General features: G+C 37.0%; 4 protein-coding genes across 11 annotated transcripts; 1 reads left to right on the forward strand and 3 right to left on the reverse strand.

Annotated features, from left to right (window-relative positions):
• The first annotated feature begins 117 nt into the window (after window positions 1-117).
• LOC140037510 (elongation factor Tu, mitochondrial-like) lies at window positions 118-10005 on the forward strand. Of its 3 annotated transcripts, XM_072081789.1 has the most exons (12): window positions 126-608; window positions 1821-1896; window positions 2004-2096; window positions 2204-2278; window positions 2992-3096; window positions 3194-3284; window positions 3389-3594; window positions 4203-4286; window positions 4403-4468; window positions 4548-4610; window positions 4716-4956; window positions 5961-10005. In XM_072081789.1, the coding sequence occupies exons 1-12, from the start codon at window positions 403-405 to the stop codon at window positions 6029-6031; spliced, it is 1377 nt and encodes a 458-aa protein (XP_071937890.1). In that variant the 5' UTR covers window positions 126-402; the 3' UTR covers window positions 6032-10005. The 3 variants fall into 3 exon arrangements, with proteins under 3 accessions (XP_071937891.1, XP_071937892.1, XP_071937890.1); XM_072081790.1 differs by lacking the exon at window positions 4403-4468 and having other exon boundaries at window positions 118-608; XM_072081791.1 differs by lacking the exon at window positions 2992-3096 and having other exon boundaries at window positions 121-608.
• Window positions 6874-9664, reverse strand: LOC113734056 (uncharacterized). Its single transcript, XM_072081783.1, has 2 exons — window positions 7562-9664; window positions 6874-7435 (listed from the first exon to the last, which is right to left on the reverse strand). Exons 1-2 carry the CDS (start codon window positions 9662-9664, stop codon window positions 7010-7012), a joined length of 2529 nt encoding a protein of 842 aa, XP_071937884.1. The 3' UTR covers window positions 6874-7009.
• A 1719-nt stretch (window positions 10006-11724) lies between the features above and the next one.
• On the reverse strand, window positions 11725-15434 carry LOC113738190 (guanylate kinase 2, chloroplastic/mitochondrial-like). 5 transcript variants are annotated; one of them, XR_011841401.1, is made up of 2 exons: window positions 12619-15433; window positions 11725-12285 (listed from the first exon to the last, which is right to left on the reverse strand). XR_011841401.1 is itself a non-coding variant. In XM_072081796.1 (2 exons), the coding sequence occupies exon 1, from the start codon at window positions 15168-15170 to the stop codon at window positions 14256-14258; it is 915 nt and encodes a 304-aa protein (XP_071937897.1). In that variant the 5' UTR covers window positions 15171-15434; the 3' UTR covers window positions 11725-12285; window positions 14228-14255. The 5 variants fall into 5 exon arrangements, 4 of the variants coding, with proteins under 4 accessions (XP_071937897.1, XP_071937896.1, XP_071937895.1 ...); XM_072081796.1 differs by having other exon boundaries at window positions 14228-15434; XM_072081795.1 differs by having other exon boundaries at window positions 11725-12452; window positions 14228-15434.
• Window positions 15435-15762: 328 nt separating this feature from the next.
• LOC113734057 (mitogen-activated protein kinase 15-like) lies at window positions 15763-22099 on the reverse strand. 2 transcript variants are annotated; one of them, XM_027260375.2, is made up of 10 exons: window positions 21354-22099; window positions 19598-20006; window positions 19303-19430; window positions 19078-19137; window positions 18810-18959; window positions 18565-18720; window positions 18262-18473; window positions 17320-17424; window positions 17045-17205; window positions 15763-16493 (listed from the first exon to the last, which is right to left on the reverse strand). In XM_027260375.2, the coding sequence occupies exons 1-10, from the start codon at window positions 21375-21377 to the stop codon at window positions 16207-16209; spliced, it is 1692 nt and encodes a 563-aa protein (XP_027116176.2). In that variant the 5' UTR covers window positions 21378-22099; the 3' UTR covers window positions 15763-16206. The 2 variants fall into 2 exon arrangements, with proteins under 2 accessions (XP_027116176.2, XP_027116175.2); XM_027260374.2 differs by having other exon boundaries at window positions 15763-16496.
• Between the last annotated feature and the right edge of the window lie 2128 nt (window positions 22100-24227).

Consider the following 24227-nt stretch of genomic DNA (forward strand, 5'->3'; position numbering starts at 1 on the left):
TTAGTAGTTACTCTGAATCAACGTAAAAATTTTGTGATTCGTCCCAAGACTTTCTCACTAGGCCATACGCTTGTGAAATGGTCCGTGAATGAATGAACTGGTCCTTTATCAGAAAAAATCAATATAAAACGAAGGTTTACTATAACGTTTTGATCGATGAAACTTCATTTCGCTTGAGCTACAAGACTAATAATCATAATCATAATCATAATCATGACCAGATAAACTCGACCAGTAAACCTTGTACATATTTAGGATTAGACGTTGCCAAACTCAGTTCTTAAACCCTTGTCTAAAACCCTTCGCATCCCATACACATTGAGGTTTCTCAATTCTCATACCACACTTCAATTTCTTCATAAAACGGCTGCAAGAAAAATAGTCGTGCGAAAGACGACCGAAATGACTGCTGCTGCAACTGGGATGATGATAAGGGCACGGAATTCAAAGCATGTCGTCCTCCCGCTCCTCTCACCCGCTCACTACAGTTGTTCTCGTGGGCCAAGTCCGATTCACTGCCTCGTTGCTGACTCGGTACTCGCCGGAAACGCCATGCCCACGTCCAATTTCTCCCCTTTCTGGCGTTCCATGGCCACTTTCGCCCGAACGTAAGTGAGACCTTTCTTGATCAACGTGTGTTTGTGTGTGTTTTTGATGATCAACGGCTCAGAATTTTTTATTTGGTTACGTGGGTTCTTGTTTATTTTCCATTTCCACTGTCGGGATTTGCATGCATGCAATTGTATTTGAGTTTTTGTATTTTGATGAATTTAATTGTACCATTTTGTTTATTATTTCCTTTTTATAGAAGAGAGAAAGGGAAAAGATTAGGCCTTTAGGATTTTTCTGAGTAGAGTTGTATTTATGTTTATCATTTTTTAGTTAATGATGATGTTAAAGCATATTTTGATTTTTCAATTAGTCTCGTGATATGGGATTTCTTTTGGTGGGTATCCCTATCCTTTTAAAAGTTGGTCTCTTTGTTTAGCTTCTCAATTTTCTCCTGTTTTGGTTACTTATAATTTTATCATATTTCTTTGTTTAGCTTCTCCATTTTCTCCTGTATTGGTTTCTTAAAATTTCATCATATTCATGTAGGTTTATTTCAGAGCATTGATGACGCGAATTTGATGATTGATAGTATTTTTGTGAAGCTTCATTGGTGGAATATTGTGCTAAAGGAGTGTCTCACCATTAAAAAAAAAATTATTAGACTCATCAGGAGATATAGAAACAGTTCTTAGAAAATGTAAAGGAAGGAAAATATATAGCATACATCTGAGAAAAAGTCAATTGCATACATCTGAGAAAAAGTCAATTTCTCTCTCGTTTATTTACCAGGTTTTTACTTTTATAAAGCCCTCAATTTCTCTAGATAAAAGGAAAATTTTTTAGATTGTGTGGCAATCTGGTGAATGAATATTTTCAATTGAAATGAAACTTCTCATTCATTGTAAAACCTGGAAACATTTTTTTTTTTTAAATTCCTCCTTTTTTGCATGATTCTATGTTGTTGTCCTAGAAGGTAAGCTGTCATCTGGTTAACACTGTATTTGAAAGGGAATGTGGCTTGAGGTTTTGATTGTTTCCTAGAGGAGTCCTTAATTTGTATACCTCATTTCATCAACTTGATGGTGTTACCGTGGTCTAGTTAAAAGTGCCATGCATTTATAGCTGTTTAAATAATTTGGTCAAGGTAACAAAATGATAGCTGTTGACCATATATTTAATTCCTTTTTTGTTATCGCTTGATCAATTGATAGAGTTCTCTTCTTTGCTGAATTCTTCTCTGTTTTTTCTCATCTTGATTTTGGATGCAGGAAGACGCACGCCAATGTGGGCACTATAGGACATGTTGACCATGGAAAAACTACACTGACTGCTGCAATTACAAAGGTTGCTTAACGTCTTGGTTGCATTTGGATGTACTGGAAAGCCATTCATTTATGGTTGTTGTTGCCCATGTGAGCTGAATATAAAATCCATCTATTTTGCTTTCTCAGGTGCTGTCTGAACAGGGCAAAGCCAAAGCCATTGCCTTCGATGAGATTGACAAGGCTCCTGAAGAGAAGAAGAGAGGGATTACAATTGCTACAGTTATGATATGGCCTTAACCCTTAGTCCTTATCTTCTAATAGTAAGCATTGCTTTCTACTTGACTCGCAATAGAAATGATTTGTGAGCTTATTTCGTGACATCCTAGGCCCATGTGGAATATGAAACAGCTAACAGACATTATGCACATGTGGATTGCCCAGGCCATGCAGATTATGTTAAAGTGAGTAATCTTTTCTTATTGTTTCCCCATTGAGTACTTTGGACTCTTTTTACCTGAAAAATTGATTTCTTCAGTCTCCCGTTTCAAATCATCAGACTAAATGTGCTCTCAATCTCACAAGACCTTGTGCATTGTGGAAGAGTGACCAGCAAAATGCTGAAATTTTGGAGCATAACATTCTGCTCAATGTTTCATTCATCCACTTTCCTTTCCACTAGACAAAAACCGTGCTTTGGCACTGTACCCCTAGATATCTAATGGATACAGTAGAAGGATAAACATTTGGAATGATGTAGTCCTATCACATGTCTTGAAGAAAGAAACTTTTGATGTATTTGGCATTAACACTTAAATGGTGCATGCATAGCTTTACCAATCAGGAATGCTTATTTCGTATAGAGGTGTTGAAAATATGTCCTTCCAAGTGGAAATATTGATTGTTGATATTTTAGCTGTTTGGTCATAGAACATACTTTCATGATTATGGATTTCAATTCTACCCTAGAACAAAAAGAACAGTGATGGTATAAGATAAGAACTCTCTGAATATGACCTGGTTAGTCCTGATTCCTTGTTTTTCCTCTAGCAATCTTTTTTTTTTGTGGGGTTAGCGAGGGGGGGGGGAGGTTGTAATACCCTCTCAAAATGGATATCACTGTTCCATTGGAAAATGATACCTGATTCAGAATTGATAATTATTTTCGTGAAATCAGAACATGATTACTGGAGCTTCACAAATGGATGGGGGTATTCTTGTAGTATCTGCTCCAGATGGACCCATGCCACAAACAAAGGAACATATTTTGCTTGCGCGCCAGGTTTTGCAAGTGTTCTTTAGAAAACATATGAAGTATGTGGCTTCTATTCTTGGTTTGATTAGTTAATACTTCAAATAACTTCTATCTTGTATCACAGGTTGGTGTACCATCTTTAGTTTGCTTTCTCAATAAAGTTGATGCTGTTGAGGATCCTGAGCTACTTGAACTTGTTGAGATGGAGCTTCGAGGTGGAGTATCCTGAATGATTTTTATCTTGTGCTTTCTCTTTGCCCAACTGCTTAGCAAGATTGCTAGTTGATATCTGTGCTCATCTGTCAAAAAACTCATGCAGAATTGCTTACTTTCTATAAATTCCCTGGGGATAAAATCCCAATTATTCGGGGTTCGGCCTTGTCAGCTCTGCAAGGAACAAATGAGAAGCTTGGTAAAGAGGCTATCTTAAAATTAATGGATGCTGTTGATGAGTACATAACTGAGCCAGTTCGCCAGCTTGAAAAGCCTTTTCTCATGCCGATTGAAGATGTCTTTTCCATCCAGGTACTTTAGCATACAGTATTGGTGCATAGTGCTTTATATTACTGAGATTTCTTAATACAGTGCCCCGGTTAGCCTGCACTCTATTTTCATAAATATCCATCCTGTGTATATTAATAGTAAGTTTCAAACTTGTCGTTAATGATATTGTAAGGGAACAATTTTTGCTGTAAGATGTTCAAGGGAGAGCAAATTAATCTAGCTCTAATTTTATTTCTACAGAGTTGGTATTGAGCACTGTTGCCTTTATCTTCTGACTTACATTCGCTGTTACTTAATTGTCTACAATGTTTATTAGATGTTGGTGCTGTTAATGGATGCACATAAATCATTCTGTGTCTGCTTCAGACTCAAGTTCCAGCCCTTATTTTAAAGGTCTAAAGCAACTGACTCTTCTAGGAAGTTCTGTAGTCATTGCGTTATCTAAAAGATTATATGAAATGTCTACTTGTTGCATTGTTTGAAAACCTTGAGATTTCTTTTGAAGGCTAAATTTTTTAAGAGATTTAATGAGTCTAGTTGCCAATTTGAACTGTTGCGTTCCAGGTACCATCTCTTGGATTTTAATGATTTTCTTACCTGTGTGATATATTCCGTGGCTTTTTTGAAAGGGGCGCGGGACTGTTGTCACCGGCCGAATAGAACAAGGCATCATCAAAGTGGGTGAGGAAGTTGAAGTCTTGGGATTGACGCAGGTACTTCTGTCTCCCTCAAATTGAGGAAATTACCTGCTGTTGCTTTCTAAACATGTAAATTTGCTATACTTTTGGATTGCCCTGGTGCATACTTATTTAATTATTTACTTCTGCAGGGTGGCCCTCTAAAGACCACAGTGACTGGTGTAGAGATGTTTAAGAAAATCTTGGATCGTGGACAAGTACATTAGTTTCCTTTTCAAACTTTCTGTTCCCATGAGGTGAATATTTTTTTGAATGCCCCATTTCATATTTCTGCAGGCTGGTGACAATGTAGGCCTTCTTTTGCGTGGTTTAAAACGAGAAGATGTTCAGCGAGGACAGGTCAGTTTAGCAGCAACATGAATTTTTCCACCTGAGAACCTGCAGCACCTTGAACTTTGCAATCTTCGCATCATTTACCTGACTGTACTAAATTGACTGTTTCAGGTTATATCAAAACCAAATACCCTAAAAACATACAAGAATTTTGAGGCTGAGATATATGTTCTGACAAAAGATGAAGGTGGTAGGCACACTGCATTTTTCTCAAATTACATGCCACAATTCTATATGAGGACGGCAGATGTTACTGGGAAAGTGATCTTACCTGAAGACATTAAGATGGTCATGCCTGGAGATAATGTGACTGCAAAGTTTGAGCTTTTATCTCCAGTTCCTCTTGAAACAGGTTTATCTCCGACATTCCATCTTCTTATGAGTAATGAATCATAAATGCCTTTTAGCTCCGGTGTTCTCTATTTACTTTGTACTTTTATGAAGTTAAACAACTGTCCTAGTGTCCAAAAAATGCTGGGAAAGCATGTGCCGTAGTTGAAGATTTACATCTTTCATGCTTGAATGAGTGTGCATTTAGAAAAAGTCATACGCATTATTTCATTTACTTCCATTGTGTGATGGAAAGGTAGGGCATATCATTGCTAACCTCTAGATAAAGTTAAGCAACTGAGCATGCATTGAAACTCCTACAGCGGGGTTATTGTAATAGTGTTTGTGGTAGCTAGACCCAACTGTAAACAGTTATGGCAATAGTTAGTTAACAGTTATCATATTCTTTTAAATGGAAGGGTGTCAGCAACAGACGGTTGAAAACAAACTTGTTAACAAGGTATGCCTGGTCATGAAAATTTATGTAGTCATACCTGAGCCTGAACTTATGAGGCTAAAGTCAAATTTCCTGGCTTCCTGTATGTGCATCTGTGCTAATTTTAAGAGATGATAAATCCTGTTGCTAAATTGGTTTTACACCAATTCATTTTGACAGTCAAAATATTTCCATCGGCTCAGATCATTGTCCTATCTTTGTGGAAAATCTTATTTCTAGGTCAAACAATTATTGAGTGTACTGAACAAGCTGATGACCTTTGACTAGCATGCTGTTCATGATTTTTCTCCTTCTTCCCCTTTATATTTAGCTTATTTCTGTTGTTTTTAACTAAGAGGTTTCAGGTATTGTTAAGATGTGTATCCTGAATTATGATATATTCTTCATTAGTGGTCTGCAATCTATAAAACTAATGATGCTAGTTTATGCTAGCTGTGGTTACATATTTAATTTATTAGCCTTGAACCATTCTTTACTTCCCAACTCATACGTTTGCACTCGCTTCTTTAAGTGTGTTAGATGTAACTTTTGAAACCTAATGCATTCTTGGCTTCCTATTGGTAAAACAGGGCAAAGATTTGCTTTACGAGAAGGAGGTAGAACAGTTGGTGCTGGAGTGGTTTCAAAAGTACTTGGCTAAGATGCCAGTGATAATTCTCCAACTTTTACACAATGCTGGATATAAATTGAAGGTTTTTTCTCCTTGGATATAGCAGGAATTATTGATGGCGGCTGACCATTTATTAAGATTTTATGCAAGTTCTGGTAGGATTTGGTGTACCAGTAAATCAACTTTTTGAGTTTTTAGTGGTACCCTAGGAATTCTAAGCATGAATTAATGAAACAAATCGCAGAATGATGAGCTTGTAAAAAGTAGTATTTTCTTGTGCCTGGATATATGAAGTGTATATACTCTTTTTCTTACAGTCCTATCTCCATGTTCTTATTTCTGGTGAAAGTCATTTAAGCTTAAGGTCATAGCTTATTCTCTTCTTTAGCCAAATTCTGATTTTAAACTAGTAACTTGGAATATGCAATAGAGTCTTTGAGTGTTATATGTACCTCTGACAGGAGTTAATGTAATTGAGAGGATGGAGAATTTCAGAGAGAAACATGACTTGCTTTACTGTTATATAACATTTTGGATGCAGTTCGGTTAGCTCTAACAATGGTAGTTCTGTTTATGATGCTATTAAGCATTCATGGTAATTGAACATGCACATTCCTGTTTGTACATGGTGAAGGAAAGGGACATCAGGTCCAGCTCATCCACAATGATGCAAAGAATTGACTGTATCGTGTTTTCTTTATTTTCATAATTAGCAGTGCTTTTCTACTTTGCTACTCTTCCTCCTAGGCACGCATCATTTTAAGGTAAAATGATCTATGAATTGCATTACAATTTAAGGGACAGCACGTAAGATTAAATTTTTCTTGAAAGATCTGTGCTTGAAAAGTAGATCGAGAAATGGGGATAATGAATTTGCATAATTACATCCTTTATTATTTTAGAGGAAAAGAATATCTCTATTTTGTGAAATTTTTATGTATATAGTATATACAAGAAATTCAACATACAATGCTTGTTTTGCAAAATTCATCCTCCAGAAGGCAAATTTCAACCATCTACCAGCAGCTGCATTGCAATTTCAACTAATGAATGAATTGTTGTGCTATGTCGGCTCAGCCCTACTGTCCCAGAGAAAATATTGAAGCTCTCAATATCGGATATGGTGTCCATCATGTGTTCTAGCTGTTCTTCCATCCCTAAACTCTTGAAAGTTAGGATGTTTGTTTTCTTATCTTTCATCATCCAGATTGCCAACTCTAAAACAAACCTCCTCATCCTTGGAACCCTGATGGAAGGATACTGATATTGCTTCAGAGTCGCAACAAGTTTCTTAGCCACTTCAGCTTCTTGGATGCCCGCTCTCTGAAACATAATGCTTGATTCCCATGATGCCATAAACTTGAAAATACGTGCTGCTAATCCAATCATTACTTCCTGCAACTTGGTTTCTTTTGTCATGATTGCTTGAAGGACCTGCAAGGGGAAAATTGATAATTACTCAATGCTGTTTCCTTTCATGAATTATGACCACATAGACACAGCACGAAACAAGAAAAGGGATGAAGAAAAAGCTTTTGCAATGTAGTTATTACAACTTACCGTTGGTCCTGCATCAGTAAGGTGGTGCAGTTGATCAAAGCTATCTTCTCCGCTGGATGCACATAAATTTCGTAGAATTCTGCCGGCATTAATTCGAAGTAGTGGATCTTCTAACGCTTTAACAAGCTTTTCAGTGACATTTAATTTCAATATGCGCAAGCAATTACTTGTGCTTTCAAATGCCAGCATTGATAGTGCTGCTCCTGCTGCAATTTTTACATCTTTGTGCTTTTCATCTGTCACCTGCTTGAAGAAGATGTTGAACAGCTCCTTGAGGACCCCACCCGTGCCCCCAATTCTCTCTGTTGCGTCCTCTTCCATTGCCAGATTTCTTAGGATATCTATTCCTAACTTTTGCAGTGTTGGATGTTTCTCCCCATACCTCAATATGTCTCTGATATTGCTGATTGTGAAAACTATCTCTGAAATTTCTCTCCTGAGCTGTTTGCCCGTGGCACCAGTAGTGCAGGACAGTCTTTTTACTACCTGCAGAGATCGTTTTACTGTTAAAATCTGAGAGGGTGTGGTTGTCGCATCCGTCAGGAGCCTCTCTCCTGCGTGTGTGCAATCTATGATTTTTGGCAGGAGGCCTCTTGTATTCCCTATCTTCCCACAATTGTCATGGTCGCGAGCAAGCTGCTTCAAAATTGTGAGCCCCAAATGGTTGAATGTCCAGAAGCTATAATGTCCATCATCGAAGATGATGCTCTTTTCTGGTATTTCATCAGCTGCATCACCAAAGCTCCTGCTGATGTGGAGCAAGGATGATATTGATTCCATTGAACCTGGTATACCAGCTACCCTAAGAGAATTCTGCTTTTTACCAGCAAGGTGTGCCACAATTTCTGCAGCTGATTTTCTGATCTGTTCTTCTTCAGGGTCTTTCCAGTTCAACATTTCGACTAACCTTTCTGTTACAGATAAGTTTATACCAATCTTTTGGAGGGTGTCATCAGAAAACCGCTTGCTTTTTGAAAATGTTTCCAGAATTTGAGCCCCCATAAGCTGTTCATCAGGGGAGTTCGAGCCCAAGAGATCCATCGCAAACGAAACCATATCCATTTTCAGGCCATCAAAAACGCTTCCATAAACACATTGTGAATATGCATCATAGAAAAACCTTCTAATTGCAAGCATACCTGATGTCCCCATCTCACACTGCTTGTTCACCTCATCCAATATTTTGCGAAACGTTACATTCCACTCCCAATAGGCTTTCTCCAGGAGAAACAGCAGTGCTTCCGCCAAAGCTAATGAATAGAATATAATCAAAGCTGCCTTCCTGTTCCTCTTGTCTGAGTCATCTTTGGACACAGCGCCAAAGTTTCTCTTGATAAGCTTCATCAGGGAGAGCACTACACAGGTCGTAGCGGAGATGAGTTGGAGCCAATACAACAATTTACTAATATTTCTTGATATGAACACCCATGAAGCATACGGAATGAGAGGAACCTCTGAGCTATTCCACGTTCGAGTTGGCATCCTCTTCTGATGCCAGTTGTTTCGGTTTGCCTGATGGATGCTCTGTGTGATGATCTCCCTGCTCTGTCCCCTGCCTGGATTTCCAACAGCAGCAATAGGCCTAAAAATTGCCTTGACAGTTTTGATGACAAAGTTTGAGCTTGATCTGATTGCGCGGAAGCTACTAATTCCAACATCAGCAAGGGACCATGTGGCTTGGTGTTGCCATTCAAGCTCATGACTCCTGCTAAATATCCTTGTGCCCTCAATCAGCAGAATAATGGTTATGAACCAAAAATCTGTTTTGTCTAAAGTGATGGCAAAACCACCAAGAAGAACAACTGTAGCCCATATGAAACCTAGAGTTCCCAATCCAGTTGCTGCTTTTTCCAGCACAGCAAGCCTCAGAGCAAAAAGGGTCAGCTTCTTTTCTGGTGCACGGATTGCTTCTACCTGCCTTGCTGCAGTAACTGAACTGCCTGTGCTACTAGTGTTCTTTGTCTCAATAGAGCTTTGAGGTTGTAAGATTGTTGTTGGACTTGGACCTGGACCTGAACTGCCTGCTTCACTAATCCTTGCATTGAGCTCAGATACCTGCAGATGGATGCTTCCTTCACTATCTATCGACGATGCAGGATTCATCGTTGACTTCTTCTGAGCATTAACAAAAGAATAGCCAGGCAGTTTAGTTTGTTTGTAGTTTGACTTGACAATGGCACTGGGATCGTTAGGATAGGATGGAGTTTAAGGTGTAAAGTTCTTGGTTCTTGATCCTGATGGCTGTCGAAAAAAAGAGTTTTCCGACTGGAGTTTATATAACAACCAAAGGGAAATGAGCTTGGGCTTCAAGTTTTAAACAGTGGAAATTTGGAGGAAAAAGAAAGGCAAGTTGCTTTTCTTTCAGCCAAATCTCTTTTCTGTAGGTAGTTAGTAAGCAGTTTGCTTTTGTTTTTGGATTATCTAATCCTTCAGTCTTGACATAAGATTGTCTTTGCCAGGCAGCTCACCCTTACTTAACACCTTGGTTTTGATGGGCTGTTTCGATTTATGAAGTTTCTTCGCTTGGTTGGATTGGTTGGTCATCCTTTAAAGAATTGTAAAAGTCTCCTTCATTCTAACTGAAAAAAGGGGCAATAAAGTTGTTCATCTTTGAGTTTTAGCAGCAGACCTTTAATATCCATTCCAATAACTAAACAGAACTTTCATAACGTACTCATTTGCAAATTGAATGTGATTAAGTTGCTTATTGCACAAGTTGCTCAAATAGCAAAGGATTTTGTTACTCAACAGAAATTATTCTGAGAGTACATCTAACTTTACAAAAACCCTTCTCAGAGATCATAATTTCTTGATCAATTTCTACCAAAAAATTCAGCGACAGGAAAAAAAAAACTATTGCTTAAAGCCTTGTTCGACTTTGACGTGGGTTGTGTGACGTGCAAGTCTGCTGATCAAGCGTTAAAGCAGGGCAGAAAGGTTAAATTCAACCAAATTGCTTGTGCAGCTAGTTTTGCCATGTCATGTTTACTAATTGGAAGCATTTTGACCTTTCTCCTAAACATATCTTTGTAAAGTACAGAAAAGCACATTCCAATTCAATGCAATGCATTATCTCTGGTTTAGACTTTAGAGACTTGAATCCCTGAATTTTCTATTAGCGATTGTGATTCTTATCAATGTCACACGTCCAAGCATACTGCTGACAGAGAAATTATCTATCTAGGTTCATAATTGACAATTTCGTTCATTACATTATATTCTGACCAGACCGAACCAAACTCTCCACTTGATCAAGCTGGCGGCCCTATTCCATATAATCAAATCCATACCTCTTTACTACTAATCTTGCTATCTCGTGCTGATGATTATGTCTCGATTCAACTTCTAAGTTGAAGAAATTGAATGGTTCTTGATCAATTCTCTGGTTATGGGCTATGACTGCATTCATGGAAGTTGTCTAGATTGTGCAGTATTGGCAATGTAGATGGCTGTGGCTTGTAGGATTGGTTTATGGCGAGAGTCTCATGTTGAGTTAAGCAAAAAGGCCATGCTTCCCTTCCTTGTAAGATTGTGTATCTAACATGACAAAACAAACAAACATAGATTATGTGGTTCCATGACAGAACACAGACGTGGAAGCAGTCTTCTTCTTATACAACTAATGATACCTTAACCTCATGAAAGCTGTTTTTTCTGTTTTGTATATATATATATAGATATAGATATATAAAGAAACACTCAAAATGGGATTGTAGTGACACGTTAGAAAGGAATATTTATGATCTGTACATTACCACGGATTGGGTCCCCTATAAAAGATTCTTTAGTGACATATACTACTGTCTCTCCCATTCTTGAAATTGATAGAGAGTTTCAGAAGAACGTAATTGGATAGTCGACCCCTAATTAGCTTTGAACAGAAATGGTGTTTTGTACAGAAACCTTGGGTTCTATTTTGAGCCTTGATCGGTCCCCAATCTGTCTAGTAGTGTAATGCTTTGCCCAGTGGGATGTAACATGCAGCTGACAGCTTGTTTGTCTCTAGTCAAGGAGACTTGATAAAACATTCATGGCCATAGAAATAGAACAAAGACCCTACATCACGACAGTAGATAAAGTGTTAAAAACATTTACGAACCTATGAATGTGACTTCGACTGAAAAAGATCGATAATTAAGCTGCATTATTGAACAAACATAAGATTGCTTGCATCCGAAAGTCACGCTATATATGAAGACATTCTTAATAGAAATGATGATATGTTTGAGCCCAAAGCTGAAGTTTTTCCCGATAAGATACATAAAAGATTGATTGGCTACAATAAGCAAGTCTCTGGTTTTTCCCGTATAAACTCTTTGGTCCAATGTCTTCCAACACGTTCTTGATTTACTCTGAAGCAACAGCGAAACATCTGCACATCTTCTGCTTTTCACTCGCACGATTCAAACACTAACGCAAAATTATAACACAAAATTCCACAAGTTCTCAGAACAAGCTATACCCCTGCTTGTACAAAATACAATAGTGTATTTCTTGTATAACACCTCCAATTCAAAACCTAAACCTGAAGATTTTCTCAAACGACCTCAGGTCTTTCAGCAGTTATCTCAAAGATGAGCGTGGCGTAGCAACACCACTACCATGGTAAATGCCTCCAAGTCCTCATGACAAATAATAATGTGAAGTGTAGAGCTGGATAAAGATACAAGTAACAAGAAGAAGTAATGGATAATAGAGAAGACGAGACATTTTCGCCACACCATCTGTTTCATTCGAAGGAGAAAGTATTTCAGTTGCAGGTTTAGCTTCAGCAATCCACAACATGTATCTACGCCAGTTTTCCATTCAGGAAATCTCAAGGCGGTCTTTTGCCAGTTTTCTTTTTCTTTCATTCTACTTCAAGAAACCAGCACTAGTTCTGAGAGGTGATCTGTGTTTTATCAAAGGGAGAGCATAATTTTCTTTCAAATGTCATAATCAGTGGTTCAGCATGAAAAAAGAAAAAAATTTTCACAGCACTTTATATTTATTATTATTTTTTTTTGGAAAGAAAAACTTCTTTGAATGTGTTAAGCAAATAACCAGCAACCATCCACCTTTCTCATGTTTCAGCTCTCATGGTGTGGCACAGGGGAAAAAATTACTGCAACTATGTATCCATGAAGTCACCAATCAACAACAGTCAGAATATACATTAAACAGTAATCCGACACCACCACTCAGCAGATACCATTTGCCGCCTACAAGAACATACAACTGTAAGAAAGCATGGGAAGTATTGATCTTCAAATACATGGTTGATGAATGATTACTCTCTAATTCATATGACGAGAAAGGGAAAAAGTGAAAGAACAACTTGATTCACAAACACTTCAATTCATCAATGTTTCAACCTTAAGGTTCAGAAACTTAGCAATTTTTCCTGGATCAAAGTCTCAAAATGTATGCTAGAAAACATAAATGACGACAAAAAATACTAAAAATTTTCCCCTTGTCATATGATTCTCCAATTCATATGATGACAGAGAAAAAGTGAAAGAACAACTCAATTCATGAAGTTTTAAGGTTCAGAAACTTTAAATTTTTCCCTGGATCAAAGTCTCAAAACATATGCCAATATGTAAATGACCACTCAAAATACGTATAAGAAAAAAATGAGAGAATCCTGCTCAAAGTATTAGTTTGAGCAATATAAGTTAATACACAGCTTTGCTCTAGAGGTACAAGTAAAATAAACAAGTAAGACGGCCTTAGCGAAACAAAACCTTAGCATTATTCATAGTGATATAAATCAGTAAAACAACATTGAAACAAGTTTGCCACTGCTACGGATTACTGAAAATGAGCTACTTGAGTCTTTAAAGATTGATTGCATGACTACTTCTGGAGTGCTAGCTGCTACAAACTCTCCAATTAAAGAACCAATTACTCAAAAAGAATAATCAGCAAGGACATAACTGTCAGAAAGAGGAAAAAGAAGGTTAAACATTATCAACATATCAATGACAACCAGATGCTTGCACTGCCTTTAGTTCACTTCCTATAATTATGAATAGAAAGAAATTAAACCCTCGATAACTCAAGATTAACTAGCTGACTTGGGCATATTTCCACTTTTTTCCCAATTTTCATTTTGGCTAAGCAGGCTTTCAGGAGGAATTATCCATATGCAGTTACTTCTGATCATTGCTTTTGCATTCTCTCTCATAAAATATATGCAATGCCTCAGCTCATCTACAAGATCAATGCCAAAAACCATGAGGACACACTGAAATTTGTGAAAACGAATCTTTGTGTAAAACCCATATCTTAAAAATAAAAAAAAAGACAGTAATGGCTCCAAAATAGCATCAGTTACTTACTCGACCTAAGCAAGCCAGTATTTCTATTGAAGAAGACTTTGCAGAAGGTATTGAGATTGGGCTATGAATAAAACTGAATCCTAAGCACTCCACAAACTGAAGAAAAAATCTAAACTCACGCAGTTTTATTGAATGAACACCAAACCACTGAGAGTACCAAGTATTCAAGCTGAAAGACGGTGACAAGAATTCACTGACAGTGGACCTAACATTGCATTAACTTGAAAAAAGGAGAAGTGCCTCAACTGTAGCTACAAAAATTGTTTCACTGTAGAAAAGAGACAATACCATAAACATAACATTCTAGCTTTGACAACCAATGAATCAAATTTTCATAATTTACCTAATCGATTGAGAAGACCATTCCAGCACTAAATGACTATATTCCTTTGATTCACTTTAGCCTTCTCTGCATCAATAATTGACTCAACCAACTTAACCGTTCCATCCAATTCCCCTTCCTTATTCACCACCACATAATCAAAATTGCTCAAATGCTTGATTTCCTCCTTGGCCGTGGCAATTCTAACAAGCAAGGTCTCCTTAGTCTCAGTCTTCCTATCAATCAACCTTTTCACCAATGCCTCCTCACTCTCAGCAACCAAGAAGATGAACACAGCAGACTTCCCCAAAATATTTCTCAACGTTGCGGCCCCTTGTATATCGACTCTCAATACAATATCACTCCCTTTAGCCATATGTTCCCTAATCTGCTGTTTTGGGATACCCTTATAATCACCATACACCAACGCATATTCCAATAGCTCGTCTTGCGCAATCATTTTCAAGAACTCCTCTTTACTCACAAAAAAATAATCTTTGCCATCAATTTCACCAGGCCTCATTGCCCGGCTCGTTGCAGTAACAACAAAATGTATACTTTCCCTAACTTCCCTCAACCTTTTGATAACTGCATCTTTACCAACCCCACTTGGTCCACTGATCACAATCACCAAAGGATTAGGATTAGGCACCAGCGGCTCAGAGCTGAATGGGGATCCTAATGAGGCCTCCAAAGCCCGATACAGCTCAGCCCGGTCTGCAGTTTCTGGGCATGGTATGGGGACTACCGCAGGTCTTCTAGCATCACCCATTGGTGAATTTGCAGAAAAGAAGCACCGGGCCGGTAAAACTGGCCTGTGGGAGGTGAATTGTAGAGTTTTTGGGGAGGTGAGGAATGCTGGGCTCGAGGGGAATTCAGCAAAAGGGTTGATGAATTTTCGACTGAGGAAAAATGGGTTGTTGTTGAATTTGGCTAAAGATGTGCACAGCCTTCTTACCAGCATCGATTTGAGTTTGGTTTGAGTTTATAGAGAAACACTGTGTACTTGTGTGTGAGAATTGAGGTATTAGATGAGGAAATATCGGAACAAAGAATAGGTATTGTTGGGTACGGGGAACAACTGTAACAGATTTTTGCCGCCAATTTGAGAGAATTTGTTGACAGTCTAGACGTTAATGGGATCCTAGATTTAGGGTTTGTCTCCTCTACACACTTTTTTTTAGTTTTTTTTTTGGGGGGGCGCGGGGGTGGCGGCGCTTGGCCTCTTTTGTCCATTTTGCTCTTTTTTTCCTCTATTAAAATGGAAACTAACAAATGAATTCTGCTCGTAAATTTACTTTTGTGTCGGATTATTCTTTTTGGCTGTTCTTTTTGTTCTAATCATTTATGGCTTTTTCAATTTTTGAAGTTAAAGAATCTAGTTAATTTACGGTTAGATTGTCCACCAAGTGCACGACCTTACAGATCGAACTGCCATCACTGAGCAGTAGATTCTGATTGTATGCAGCCTATCCATTGATTCAACAGTAAGTAACACAGAGATGCAGAAGTAAAAGTTCTTGCTACTCTACTTTTGGCTTGTATACCAAATGGGGTTGGCCAAACAGACTTATTTCTTAGTACAGAATGGTTCATTGACACAAAACCAGTAGTCCTGATGTAACAGATCATGTAAGGAGTTTACAACTGATATCACTAAGGAAAAAGAACAGAACAATTAGTGAAAGGAGATTGCTCTCGTTCGAACATCCACATGCCCTCTTCATCAGAATAGCAGTTGTAGAAACGAGTAAATGCCTGCCTCTTTACACCCAAAATCAGTGCTGTTAAAAGAAAGTAGTCTTTACCACATATGGACGATGTAAGAGTTACACACTCTCAACTTCTCAAGAGCGCTTCTAGTTCTGTCAAATCACCCTGTCCCAATTATACAACAAACCACAAATCATATAGAGCAGTCATGGTATATCAAGATGGATCATCCATCAAAGCGCTTGCTTAATCTGGGAAGTAACAGTCTGCCAAAGTTCATGTGAAGATCAATACCACTGACTTCCAGATCCAACTTGAGCAGCAGCTACTTTCCTCGCCATATACTGCTCAGGTTTAGGCTGCAACGGGTTAGGTCCTTCAATACTTTCTTCTTTATCACTTTTATAGGATGGATGCCTCTTAGGATATGAAGAGGCAGAAACACCATATTGATTTGGAACGGCAGAATTCCTAGCCATTCTTCGCTGCTCAATAGCCTCTGCAGCTGCTGCTGCAGCCCCACAATTGTTGTAACGCAACACTGAACCAACAACTTTCCCAGGTCTAGCAGCACCTGCTGTGAAAACCACAAAGATTCAGGCTGGCATACAAGAATCTTAATGTGCTGATACCTTGAGAATTGACATGCATGAATGTTAGAAACATAGACACTGTGTATATGTTTAAAATCCTAAAACAGAGCACCATATAGGTAAATGCGTTCTAATTAATCTCTCTGCTCGAAAGAAAAGGCACTTTTGTTCTTCAGGAAAAAGTTTGACCAACACAGATAACCTTTTTTTTTTTTTTTGTTGGTGGTAGATATCTTGGTTCTTGTATGTCTTCATGCAGGACCCATGGTGAATTCAAAAAGTGGCTAACAAATGTTAAACCCTGAAACAAATGCTAAACACCTCACCTCTTCCCACCTTTAAGCAAAAGTATGAGCCTAGTTACAATTCTCCAAGTGAAATGAAAAAGGGGAAATGAGTTAATTGCTTTCGTAAATGGGGGAACCGCAACATGTTTGAAGCATATCAACATAGCGCTTCGTCAAAGAAATTTCACTAGTAATATGGGAAAGCATTTTAAAAGTCTGTTTGTCCTCATAAGGCATGGACAAACCTTGAATGCTCGGAGGCACTTGCAAAGGAAGTCTTGACATAGGGATCCCAGAAATTCTGTCCGTATTTGACTTCTCAACTTCTTTTATGCAGAATTTCGAGAGATCATTTGCAACTTCTGCTGCATTCTGTGTTGAGTTATCCGAGTACAAAACACAGGGCCTGCAACCAAAGCAAGTTTTAGTTCCCCATAGAAGCAGAAAAAATAAATCTGGTAACTCAAAGAAAAGCTTGAAAGCCGAGTAAAAGGATCACAAGAAATATGCCAGAAGCTACCTTGGTAAGGATGAAGCTTGCTGCCTTTCAGGAGGAGCAGCAGCTCCACCATTCCCATAGCGCTCCTCAAGATAAGCAAATTGCTTCTTGAATTTATCAACAGCACTGGAACAAAATGATAGAAAAATCCATCAATCTAATAAATATAGGTAAGAAAATGTCCCTGGGATGGTTTAGGACTATTTCATAGGAAAAAAAAATTGTAAACAAGAGAATAACCCTTTGAGTCTCAAGTTGAGTCACACAGATATCCTATGGGACACTTGCGTTCTCCCATTAAACAATGACATGGACCATAGATAAACTTCAAAAGAATAGATACATGAATGAGTATGAGACACAAATTCAAACTTTCGTACTAGGAAAAAGTGAAATACATTGGATCCATAAATAGCAATACAGCAAGCATGAGAGTCATAAATAATATTGCTTTTCTCATCCGACCAACCTTTTTGGGCCACTTAAACCAAAACATTGAATGCAAACCAATGAAAGTACTACTCAATGTGCCAAATGCACCAGACTAAACATCTTCATGATCTGAACTAGCATAAATTCATGCCGGAGCAGTCAAACAGCATACGTGCAGTCATCTAATTTTGAAACAGACAAGCAGTACTCACTTAAAAAGACAAATTTGAAACACAAATAAAGAATAACAGGTTCAGAATGGTGCGATCATTATAAGCAAATATTTCCATTTTTTACATATTCCTGCATAGAATAAAATGTATTTTCAAGCACTGAACTTAAAATACTTATGTTGAAACATGCATAGCTCTCAGGTTTATTGAACAAAGAGAAGAACTAAAAGGGAGGTCAGGAAGCAGTAAAATGAAGTGTGCAAGAATGTTGCAAGATGTTTCAAATATCCTCTTAAATGCAAACAAACAGGTATTCAACAGCAAAACCGTACAAGAGATTTAGTTTTGAATATAGTACCTCGGATACATGAAGTTTGTTGGTTCTGTTCCCTCTAAATACTCTTTCAACATCTTCGGATGATATTCAAGAATCTCCCGGTAAATTAATTCTCTTACATCTTCTTTTGTTATTCTACGTCTTTCAAATTCAAATTCCATTTTTGAGACAGGCTGAGCTGAAGGTTCTCTCTCAACTTTGGCCAAGTTCCTGAAATATGGATCTGCAAGAGCCTGATGGCTTGCATGCAATATGCACTTTAAGAAGCTGGAGACATATTGACTTGCCAAGACTTGAAACAACACACTAACAGATAAGGTGTACCTCTTCTGCATTAGGCCGATCTTTGGGATCAAAAGCAAGCATCCTTTCCAACAAACGAAGAGCAAGGGGGTCTGCATTTGGGAACTTATGGGAGAAAGGAACTGGTTTTTTCTTTCTCATGCTACTTAAGTATCTCCTGGCCTTTTCATTTCTTATCTGTGAGCAGAAGGTAAATAAAATATAAAGATTAAAAAAATTAACAGTACAATTTTGCGTATACAAGAAAAAAATCACAGCAAACAGACCCTAGCAATGGCTTCAGAAGATGGTGTTCCGAGTAGATCAGTCATCAGGTCCAATTGATGAACTACATTTTTTCCTGGAAATAAAGGTTTTCCAGTCAAAAGTTCTGCAAATATGCAACCGATGCTCCATATATCAATAGCCGGCGTGTACTGGTAAAAGGTTGATGATAAACGTTTGTTAGAACATGTGTATGGGTACAGAGTTCCAGAGGTACTTAACATTGACTCAGATCAAGCAATATGAAGTTTAAAATTCAGAAATTTGCACCTTGGAGAAGAAGGATCCACACAATTCAGGAGCTCTATACCATCTCGTTGCAACATAATCCTAAAAGCACCAAAAAAATATAAAAATAAAAACAAAATAAAAATAAAAATAAAAATAGAAAAAAAAAGATAAAAAAGATACAAATTCTAAATGCCTAATGCAGTTCTTATAAAGCACTAGTCCAGTGGGCAAAGATATCACCAAAAGGAATAAGCAAGAACTTACTGTCCAGAATATCGCAGTAGGAGTATCATTGAATGCCACTCTGGCTAGACCAAAGTCACATATCTTGAGCTTACAGTCAGCATTAGCTAAGATGTTCTTAGGTTTCAAATCACGATGGAAGACATTAGCTGCATCAAAGAACTATGATTATCAGATCTGGAAATGGTCCTGTAGCCTTACCATGTACGTAACTTAGCTAAGTGAAAAGCCTAGCTTCTTTAATACTGTAAATTTGTGGTTTTGTCCAAAAACCCAAAGATAGACATTAAAGTTGCTTTGCTAAACCAAATATTACCTGTGTGTATATACTTCAAGCCCCGAAGAAGTTGGTATAGGAAGAATTGGTAATGTTCTGGCGTCAGATCATCATTTGCCTTGATGACCTGATGTAGATCAGATTCCATAAGTTCAAATACCACATATATGTCTTTGAATTCCCTTCTAGATGGAGGTAGCAAGATATGTTTAATTTCAACAATATCCGGATGACGAAGAAGCCTAAGAAGCTTTATCTCACGAAGGATACGTGTGGCATCGGAGACATGCTCAAAGATGTCATTTATCTTTTTTATTGCAACTTTTTCTCCAAGATGTGTATCATAAGCAGAGCATACAACACCATAACTACCCTTACCAATCACTTCCTCTATCTTGTATCTGCTACCCTCACCATATTCTGTAAAGAAATCTACATCTATAGATGCCTGCATCATGAAAATTTAACATACCGTGTCATTGACATCATATGATACAACTGAACAGTATACGTCGAAAAGAAAAATTAGCATCTATCAAATTCCAAATTCAAATTTAAAATAATTGTTAACTAAAATCCCTAAAACTTGCAGCTTAGAAGTCCTATACAGAAGAAGCAAAACATCCACCATCATTATCAAGCCAAAATTATATAGTACTTAAAGAAACAGGTATTTTACAAGTTAAAAGGTTCAGATAGTTCGAAATACTAGTTGACTACCAAAGCACTTTTAGAAGTATTGAAAACTTAAAAAAAGCAAAGCCCTTTCGAATCCCCCTAGCCCTCCCTCCGCCACCATCCACCATGGGCCTTAATTATTTCTCAAATAGTGTTCCTCGTGAGGAGTCATTTTACCAGGATCATTTGTCAACCAATGGTGAAATGTTAGATATTTGATGCCATATGCATCTCAATTACAAATTTCCTAGCATTGGAACACACACTACCCACTTTTTATAAGGCATTAAAAAGAAAACAATTTTAGCAATTGCACTCCCAAATCAGGCAAAAATATAACTGAGATTTTAGAATTTTATTGAATTCTTCCACTGCAAGCTTAAGGAACAAAAAAGTGAAAATAGAATGCAACTTACCATATAAACAATTTCAATAGTAATAAGTCGAGGGTGGCAGGTGCCTGAGGATGACAAGAACCCTACTAAACTCTCTAATTGAGGTATTCAGAGGGATGGAACCCCAATTTTTGTATTGTTTGTGCTACAAAGTAAGGAGGGTAACTATAAAGTATAAATAGCAAGTTGCATTACACCGTACACTTGGAATTTCATTTCTAGTCAGTAATACACCGATACACATGTCAATTGTTCTGTGATCTAAGGTGACAAGAGCAAAAATGTCTAGCAAATGAAATGGGCCAAAAAAGTAGAACAACCTACAGCTACTTTCCAATTTGTTCTATCATTCAAAGCCACAAAAATCTTATCAACGCAATCCTAGAGTGAAAAATACTACAAAATGACTCCCAATTTGAAGAAATCATAAGCAGGGGCTGCACTCTCAAAACTGTTTCATCTTCTGTCACAAAACTGTATAGTATTGATAAAGAAAAAAAAGCATCAAGCAAATCCTCTATGTTTAAGATCTTCTCCACATTCCACACCAGTATAATTAAATCTCTCAGATATGTACATTGAATAAAACAGATTCTTGGAGATTTTATTGCTCTGGATAAAGAAATAGATCTTATAGCATAAGCATTTAGTAAATATCCGTACATATAGAAAATATAACCAGAAATAAACATAAAATTTGATTGCAAAAGAAGGGGCAATACCTTTTTCCGCTGATCAGCCTGCATATTTCAGCAGCCAAGCATCAAACAACAACTAAATAGAATCACTAAGCAAAGCGTAGATCAGATGACAACCGCAAAGATTGACTTCCAAGCAAAGCCTTAAGCAAAAGATCCCTTCTTTTTTCGGGGTTGGATCAAAACAATTGCAGAAGAAAATAAACAGTCAATTTAAGAAAAACCAAGAAATAATTAGCCAAAATACACTCAAGTTAAAACTCCAGTGAGACTCTAGAGCTGAAAAAAAACAATTAGCCAAACAAAAAAGATGGGAAGAACCCCTTAACATAAATCCAAGAAACAGTTAAATAACTAACTCCTGTGAGGGTAAATGTGGGAACTTTTACTGGGTTTTCGTCAAAATATAAACTCGAGATTTTGTAGATGAAAAAAAAAAAAAAAAAAAGATTCTTGGAAGCAGCGTATTTGATGAGATAGATGGAGACCAAGAGTATCTTCAAAGTTTCAACTAAAAAGGGAAAATTTTGGCGATGATCTCTAATGTTTGTTTAACAATGGGGAGAACAAGAGCCCAACTTTGTAAAAGTGTAGTCAAGTTATAGTCTTTTTCGGAGAGAATTGATTCAATAGCGCTTAGATCTTTTTACTCTTCTAAGAGAGATCTTTGAAAAATGGCTGTACTTGTATTTGTACAAGTTGGGAGAGGGAGAGGGAGAGGGGGAGGGGGAGGGAGAGAGAAACAGCGTGGAAACATGTGCAAATAATTTCATCCATGTAAAAATTTCCGTACTAATAAGCCAACAAAAATCCTATGCTTTGTGGCAGCGAAAGGCTCACTGAATTTTGGAACCTGGGCATATACCGTAGGCAGTGGTGGTACTATACTTGGGAAAAGACATGCTAGCCATTCTATTGTTTTAGACTTTTAGTTCAAATAATTTCCAAGGTAAAGTCAATTGATGAAAACCAATTGAAGTTTGATGTAGAGCTAATAACAGAGTGTGCACTTCATAGGATTGATTCTTTGTTCTTTTTCTTTTTGATTGGTCTTTTCTTTCTTTCTTTCTTTTGACATCTCAAGTAGGATTGCTGAAATCTTTATTTGTTTTTCAGGATTTATGTTTGATTATTTTCTTAGATTTGTTCAATATATCCATTAAAAAAAGAAAGAAAGAAAGATGTTTCTTCCTTTCCATTTTGCTTGTACTTGAATTGCAGTCACACAATGCTCTTAGCCTCTCTTATCAATACAAACTTGGATTAAAAAAATTAAAAAAAAAAAACTCATCTTTGGACATGCTCTATTTTTGGCAAATTAGGAATAGTGAAAAAAAAAGATTTCTATTCGGATTGCTCTATTTTTTGAAATTTTTTTAGAAATATATATTATAACGATTTGATGTACGTGAGATAAAAAAATAATTAAAAAAATATATTTATGAAAAATATTAAAAAAATTTTATTAAAAAAGACAATATGCAAACATAGTCTTAAGCTTAGAGCGTGTAGGGCCGACCTCGTACGATAAATTTATGCATTATCCGCTTGGGAGTTGAAATTAAATGCATTTGGGTCGGTCGAGAATAGGACTCGTAAATTCCCATGATCCACGAAGTAGAAACTACTCCTGCTTCATCAATTCTACCATCATTAATTATTCTTGGTTTTGTTTTGTGTAGCACTTTCTATTTCATGAGTACATATAACAAAAGAATTTGTTTTTTTTTTCCTTTTTGTTCATCAACTCACAATTGACAAATTCGTAAATTCAATTTCTACTGAATATGCATGTTAATGAGACCCTTTTTCTACGGTTTTTATGAATATAGTTTTTAATTATTTTTTTTAATCTCACATAAATCAAATCGTTACAATATATATTTCTAAGAAAATTTCAAAAAAATTGAGCAATCCAAACCGGACAATAATTAAGCATTCATCTAATTTCCATCTATTTAACACATCCAACCTGCGGTTTAGTTGAAATGCTTTTCCACATTTGGCACTAAGCAGCGATTAGAGAGTTGCATGTGCATCACATGGGCTCTCCAAAAGTGGATTCCGAGATACAATTAGAAACAAACACTATCATACTTTACTAGTAATATAGTATGTTGCATGACAAAGCCAACGTCAAGCTCTCCCATCCCATGTAGTATTTATCTATGTTGCCACCAAATTATTACAAGAGTTCATATTCGTTGTTTCTTGGCCATTAAATATTTTCCTTCAAAGTTGATTTGAATTGGAAAGATATCCTTTAAGCACAGAAATTAGCCTAAATGCCCTTAGGAGAATAAGATCAACTAGTCAAGTTTGAAGATCTTAAAGAAATTTAGCTTTGTTTGGATTGCATTTTTCTGAACTTTTTGTAGAATAATTACTGCAAATATTTGATACGTGTAAGGTCAAAAGGTGATTGGAAAATATGTCTACGAAAAACGTAGTAATTTTTTTTAGAAAATTGCAATCCAAACACAAAATTTCTCACATAATCCTTATACTACTATTTACGCAATTAATATGTTTAAAGAAATATGAGACAAATCATGCAAATTAATCCTGATTTAAACTCGAACAATACTGATGAAGTACTATCAACAATAGATTACGAAAATTTTTTTTAAGTAGATTGATTTTCTTTATCTTTTTCCCCTCTTTTGGGGAATGGATAAGGCTACGTTGATATATAGCTAGGAGAAATGCATGTGCGATCAGTTGATTTCATCATGTCATTAACAGAGACGACGACAATCACATCAATGGATCAATGATGGGAAATGCTGCGTTTTCGTTAGGAGTACAATTTTAAGGACCACAGGAACGGTAATGACGAGCTAGTGGCCTAGTACTAACTTTGCTTTGACAAAATTCACGTGTTCACACCAGAACTCT

This window comes from Coffea arabica, chromosome 3c (assembly GCF_036785885.1).
Source record: "Coffea arabica cultivar ET-39 chromosome 3c, Coffea Arabica ET-39 HiFi, whole genome shotgun sequence".
Classification (NCBI taxonomy): domain Eukaryota; kingdom Viridiplantae; phylum Streptophyta; class Magnoliopsida; order Gentianales; family Rubiaceae; genus Coffea; species Coffea arabica.